General features: G+C 44.3%; 1 protein-coding gene across 1 annotated transcript; it reads left to right on the forward strand.

The window, feature by feature from the left end:
• Positions 1 to 4,838: 4,838 nt before the first annotated feature.
• LOC311248270 (tripartite motif-containing protein 16-like) lies at positions 4,839 to 6,521 on the forward strand (the record flags this gene model as incomplete). The annotated part of the gene is made up of 1 exon (XM_084339183.1): positions 4,839 to 6,521. The coding sequence occupies one exon, from the start codon at positions 4,839 to 4,841 to the stop codon at positions 6,519 to 6,521; it is 1,683 nt and encodes a 560-aa protein (XP_084195309.1).
• Between the last annotated feature and the right edge of the window lie 251 nt (positions 6,522 to 6,772).

Raw genomic sequence — 6,772 nt, forward strand, 5'->3', positions numbered from 1 at the left:
ATCCCAAAAACAGGCTTCGGGGACAGCCTTACCAAACATTATTTATATTATTCAAATGGAACTCAAACATGTTCCATTGTGATGTCACAGTATGAGTCATAATAGAACATTCTAGAACATTTGTGATGTCACAGTATGATGTCATAATAGAACATTCTAGAACATTTGTGATGTCACAGTATGATGTCATAATATAACATTCTAGAACATTTGTGATGTCACAGTATGAGTCATAATAGAACATTCTAGAACATTTGTGATGTCACAGTATGATGTCATAATAGAACATTCTAGAACATTTGTGATGTCACAGTATGATGTCATAATAGAACAGTCTAGAACATTTGTGATGTCACAGTATGATGTCATAAGAACATTCTAGAACATTTGTGATGTCACAGTATGATGTCATAATAGAACATACTACATCATTTGTGATGTCACAGTATGATGTCATAATAGAACATTCTAGAACATTTGTGATGTCACAGTATGATGTCATAATAGAACATTCTAGAACATTTGTGATGTCACAGTATGATGTCATAATATAACATCCTACAACATTTGTGATGTCACAGTATGATGTCATAATAGAACATTCTAGAACATTTGTGATGTCACAGTATGATGTCATAATAGTACATTCTAGAACATTTGTGATGTCACAGTATGATGTCATAATAGAACATTCTAGAACATTTGTGATGTCACAGTATGATGTCATAATAGAACATTCTAGAACATTTGTGATGTCACAGTATGATGTCATAATAGAACATGCTAGAACATTTGTGATGTCACACTATGATGTCATAATAGAACATTCTAGAACATTTGTGTACAGTATATATTCAACAATTCTCTCAGAAGATTGAGTTTGTTATTCCAGGATATGAGTGTTTAAGAAAAGACAGAGTTGGTAGAAGAGGCGGAGGGTGTGCAACTTTCGTTAGAGAAGGGATCCAGTATAGGGCATTGGACATAACATCTAACCTTGAGTGTGTGGCAGTGGAAGTTTGGAGTAATCAGAGCCATAGTCCCATAACGGTGCTTAATTTATATAATCCGTGTAAACAACTTATTTTGCCTGAGTTTGATGAAATTATGCAGAAGGTGAGAGGTCCAGTTATATGGGTCGGTGATTTTAATGCTCGTAACCCATTGTGGGGAAGCAATAGTAAGGACAGAAATGGAGTCGTGGTTGAGGAGATCCTGGATAAGCATGAGCTAGTTATGATAAATGATGATAGACCGACTAGGTTTGATGTCACAAGGGATACTTGCAGTCACATAGATTTGTGTTTTGCCTCCTCGGGTTTGGCTAGGGTTGGAGAGTGGGAAGCGCTGGATAGTAATACTATGGGAAGCGATCACTGTCCTATTCTGTGCAAATTTGGAAGGGATCTGATAATAGAAATCGAGGAGAGGGTGCCCAGGTATAATTTTTCTAAAGCTAATTGGGAAGAGTTCTTGGAGGCGGCCCGAAAGTGGGTAGGAGAGATTGACTCTGAGGGGAGTGTAGACGAGTGGAATGCTTCTCTTAGTGAGATGATACATAGGGCAGCGCAGGGCACAATCCCTATGAAGGAGGAACCCAGAGCTAGAAGGATGGTTCCCTGGTGGAATAAAGAATGTGACGTAGCTGTAAGGAATAGGAATAAAGCATACAAGAGGGTGAGACAGTATCCAGGGTTGTGCCAGTCAGTAGAATATAAGAGGTTAAGGGGAGTAGCACGAAGAGTTATTAAAGATGCTAAAAAGAGTAGTTGGAGGAAGTTCTGTGAAACACTAGGCCCTGAGACTTCTGTGAGGCAGATGTGGGCAGTCGTACACAGAATGGCTGGAATATATAAAAAAAGCTCGATTCCAGTGATTCAGAAGGGGGGGGTAGAAGCAGTAACCAATAAAGAGAAGGCAGACATGCTGGTGGAGGCATTTCAGGCAGTGCATAACTCTGGGAGTCTGGGGGAGGAGAGAGGGAGAAAGAGGTCTGAACTGCTATCGCAGAATGAGTGGAAGTTGAGAAGAAGCTCAGAAAATAATAATCTGATTAATTTGTACTTTACAATGAAAGAGTTAGGGGATGCTATCCAGGCTGGTGCAAATACGACGCCTGGCAGAGATGGATTATCCTATGAATTATTTAAGAATTTGGACGAATTTGTAATGATTGAAATACTGGGTTTGTTTAATAATGTGTGGCTAGAAGGCTGCTTGCCAAAGGAGTGGAAGCATGCCGTCATCATTCCTATTTTGAAGCCAGGTAAAGTAGCGGCTGACCCAGGGTCTTACCGACCCATAGCCTTGACGTCTGTATTGTGTAAAATTATGGAAAGGATGATTACTAATAGATTAGTTTACTTTTTAGAAAGTAAGGATCTTTATGTTGGGTATCAGAATGGGTTTAGAAATAGCAGGTCTACAATGGAATCAGTAGCTGTTCTAGACCAGGACATTAGACAGGCTTTTGACAATAAGGAAGTAGTGATAAGTGTATTTTTGGATATTGAGAAGGCGTATGACTCTTTGTGGAAAGAGGGGCTGCTTTTGAAATTGTATGACCTAGGAGTTAGAGGGAGATTGTTTAATTGGATAAAGGATTTTCTATTAGACAGGACGATCCAAGTACGTGTGGGGGGGCAAACCTCAAAAACTGTAAAAATAGAAAATGGCACCCCGCAAGGAAGCGTGATTAGCCCGGTCCTCTTCGATGTGATGATTAATGACATTTTTGGGCAAATTGGAAAAGGATATGGGTTGTCTTTATTTGCGGACGATGGGGCCATATGGAAAAGAGGGAAGAATGTTGAGTATTGTTTAAAGCAGGTACAAAGAGCTCTGGGGGATGTAGAGGAATGGGGAGACAAGTGGGGTTTTAAAATATCCGCCTCTAAGTCTAATTATATGATTTTTGGTTTTAGAAAGAGGGTGCCTAGGGGAAGGCTGGTTATGTATGGATCTCCCTTAGAGAGAGTAAAGGTGTTTAAATTTTTGGGAGTTTGGTTTGACGAAAGATTGAATTGGGCTGTTCATATAGAGAAAATCCTGGCAAAGTGTGAAAGAATAGTGAATGTGCTGAGAAGTTTGGCTGGGAGTGGGTGGGGAGCGGATAGAGAGACCACGTGCATGATATACCAGGCGATGATCAGGTCAACAATTGATTATGGTTGTTATGTGTACGGCTCTGCGGCCAAGTTTAATTTGCGAAAGCTGGATGTGCTTCAGTGCAAGGCTTTGAGAATCTGCTGTGGAGCTTTTAAGACCACCCCTGCTTCAGCACTATTGGTGGAAATGGGGGAGTTGCCCCTAAACCTGAGGAGAGTAAAGTTAGGGCTACAGTACTGGGCAAAATTGAGTGGGACAAGTCTGTCCTTCCCAGCTAGGTGTTTACTTTCAGGAGATGGGGATAAGTATAAACCTTTTTTGGCCAATATTGATCAGTGGGCCAGGAAGTTGAGACTGCATCAGGGGGGAGTGGCGGAGCACACTCGGTGGCTATCAGTGCCATTTTGGCTATTGCCTGATCGAGTCATTGAACTTAGGTTCTTGAAGGAGGAGGATAAGGGCGAGATTGTGGAGGAAATAGAGAGGTTCCTTCTGGAATCAGGGGCTCTGGAGGTGTACACTGATGGCTCTGTGGATCCTGAAAGTGGGAGGGCAGGATTTGGGTGGTGGGTGCCTTGGTTAGGGATCGGTAAGGGACAAAGAATATCCGATGGCAGCTCAGTATTTGTGACAGAGTTGCTTGCCATCCTCTGGGCATTGTGGTGGGTGGAGGAAGTGGGACCAAGCCAGGTGATTATATGCTCTGACTCGGCTGCTGCACTGATGGCTCTGAGTGCAGGTGGGTCTAAAGCTCGCCCTGATCTCATTCAGGAAATAATGTTGGTTTTATATAGGATTGCGAAGGCAGGCTGGTCAGTGGAGTTTTGTTGGGTCCCGGGACACGCTGGGATTGCGGGGAATGAGATGGCTGACTCCCTTGCCAAACAGAGCCTGGGAAGGGAGGAAGAGATAGGTATTTCAATGGGAAGAGTAGAACTCAGAGATAAGATAAAGAAAGGAGTTGAGGCTGAGTGGCAGGATGAGTGGGAAAGGGGGACCAAGGGAAGGCACTATTTCTCTCTGCAGCCTCGGGTCAAGATTAAGGTGGAGGGATATGGGTCAAGGAGTGATAGGGTGAAGATGTGTAGACTGAGGCTGGGGCACTGTGGGTTGAACAGTAGCTTGTTCATTGTGGGCAAACATCCAGATGGGGTGTGTGAATGTGGAGAGACTGAAACTGTCGGGCATGTCTTCCTAGAATGTGAAAGGTATAGGAAAGAGAGGGAAATCTTTTATAAAAGTCTGGTAGAGCTGGGAGTATCTTCCTTCTCTCTTAAATCATTCTTTGGCATGGATAATGAGAACCACCAGTTGATCACAGAGGCAGTGCTGACATTTCTGCATGCTTCAGAGTTGTACCAGAGGATATAGCGTTAGTGTATGTATTAGTATTGGACAGGCAAGAGGAGCAGAGAAGAAGGAGAAAGTGTGAGTTGAAGAGGCCTAAAGATGGAACACCACTAGTGTAGTATAAGAAATCCCGCGGAGGGGGGCTCAGACAGGAAGTAGCAGCAGTAGCTGCACTCCAATGGACAATGTAGGTGATGACGGGGTCCAGTAGAAGAAGAAAAAGAAGGAGAAGAAGGAGAAGAAGAAGAGCCCATAAAAAGAATTGCGGAGGGCAGTAATACGCCTCGATGCGTCTACTCTGCCGGAAATTCAAATAAGAAGAAGAAGAAGAAGAAGATCTCATTGTGCATCATCTTGAAACTGGCTCTTTGTAGAATAAAATGGCGCAGCAAGGAGTTGATCTGTACCGGGACCAGTGCTGCTGTTCTCTGTGTCTGGATCTACTGAAGGATCCGGTAACTATTCCCTGTGGACACAGCTACTGTATGGGCTGTATTACAGACTGCTGGGATCACGATGATCAGAGGGGGATCTACACATGTCCCCAGTGCAGGGAGACATTTAATCCGAGGCCTGTTGTGAAGAAAAGCAACATGCTGGCTGAAGTGATAGAACAACTAATGAAGACAGGACTCCAAGATGCTCCTCCTGATCACTGTTATGCTGGACCTGGAGATGTGGTCTGTGATTTCTGCACTGGGAGAAAGCAGAAAGCCCTCAAGTCCTGCCTGGTGTGTCTGACCTCTTTCTGTGAAACTCACCTCCAGCCTCATCATAATGTAGCTCCGTTAAAGAAACACAAGCTGGTCAAAGCCTCCACACGGCTTCAGGAGAACACCTGCTCTCGTCATGACAGGATTCTGGATGTTTTCTGTCGTACTGATCAGCAGTGCATCTGTTATTTGTGTTCCATGGATGAACATAAAGGCCATGATACAGTCTCAGCTGCAGCAGAAAGGACGGAGAGACAGAAAGAGCTTGGCATGAGTCAGCAGAAAGTCCACCAGAGAGGCCGGGAGAGAGAGAAGCGACTCAAAGAGGCCCAACAGGCTGTTGATTCTCTCAATCGCTCTGCTGATAAAGCAGTGGAGGACAGTGAGAGAATGTTTACTGAGCTGATACGCTCCTTGGAGACAAGGCGCTCTGAGCTGAAGAAGGTCATCAGAGCCCAACAGAGGACCACCGTGACTCAGGCTGAAGAACTGCAAAAGAGACTGGAGCAAGAGATAGCGGACCTGAGGAGGAGAGCCACTGAGATGGAGCAGCTCTCACACACAGAGAACCACATCCACTTTCTACAGAGTCACCCCCCCCTCTCCAGTCCCAGTGAGTCTATAGACTCACCCAGCATCGGTGTCCTTCCTCTCCTGTACTTTGCAGATGTGACTGAGGTCGTGTCTGAGCTGAGAGACAAACTACAGGACGTTCTGAAAGAGCAGTGGCCCAGAATCTCAACAACAGTGAATGCAGTTAATGTTTTACTGCCACCAGAGCCCAAGACCAGAGCTGACTTCTTACAATATTCCTCTCAGATCACACTGGACCCAAACACAACACACAGACATCTGTCTTTGTCTGAGGGGAACAGAAAAGCAACATATATGCAGAGAAAGCAGTCATATCCTAAACACCCAGAAAGATTTATTAAATGGCCTCAGGTTCTGGGTAGAGAAGGTCTGACTGGACGCTGTTACTGGGAGGTGGAGTGGCGTGGATGGGTTCATGTAGCAGCCTCCTACAAAGACATTAGTAGAACAGGCAATGGGGTGAGCACTGGCAGTGGATTTGGATTAAATTCCAAATCCTGGGCTTTAGATTGCAGAATTCTAGGTGATTACATCTTCCTCCACAATAACAAGAGCATAAGGCCCCTGGTATCGGACCGCTGGTCCCCCAGAAATAGAATAGGAGTGTACCTGGATCACAGGGCAGGTACTCTGTCCTTCTACAGCGTCTCTGACACCATGACCCTCCTGCACAGAGTCAACACCACATTCACTCAGCCTCTCTATCCTGGACTTAGGTTATACTTTGGGGAGGCTGAGTTTTGTGAGCTGAAGTAGAGATCAGTGTCCTCTGCCCAGGGTTTTGGATTTAAATTGATCTTGAAGATGCTGAGTTGTGAAAGATGAGGTAATTAGGAGTTACATTCACTCAGTCACTCTATCATTGTTCTGAGGGACACAGTTTCTAGCCTACCGGGGTAAAGTTAGTTTGATTGGATATTTGCATATTCACATATTTGATTCCCATCTTCAATACCTCTGTTCCTTTGCATGTGGGGAAGTCAAAATCTTTATTTTCATACTCTGGG

Source organism: Notolepis coatsorum (assembly GCF_963971535.1).
Source record: "Notolepis coatsorum genome assembly, contig: SCAFFOLD_562, whole genome shotgun sequence".
Taxonomy (NCBI): domain Eukaryota; kingdom Metazoa; phylum Chordata; class Actinopteri; order Aulopiformes; family Paralepididae; genus Notolepis; species Notolepis coatsorum.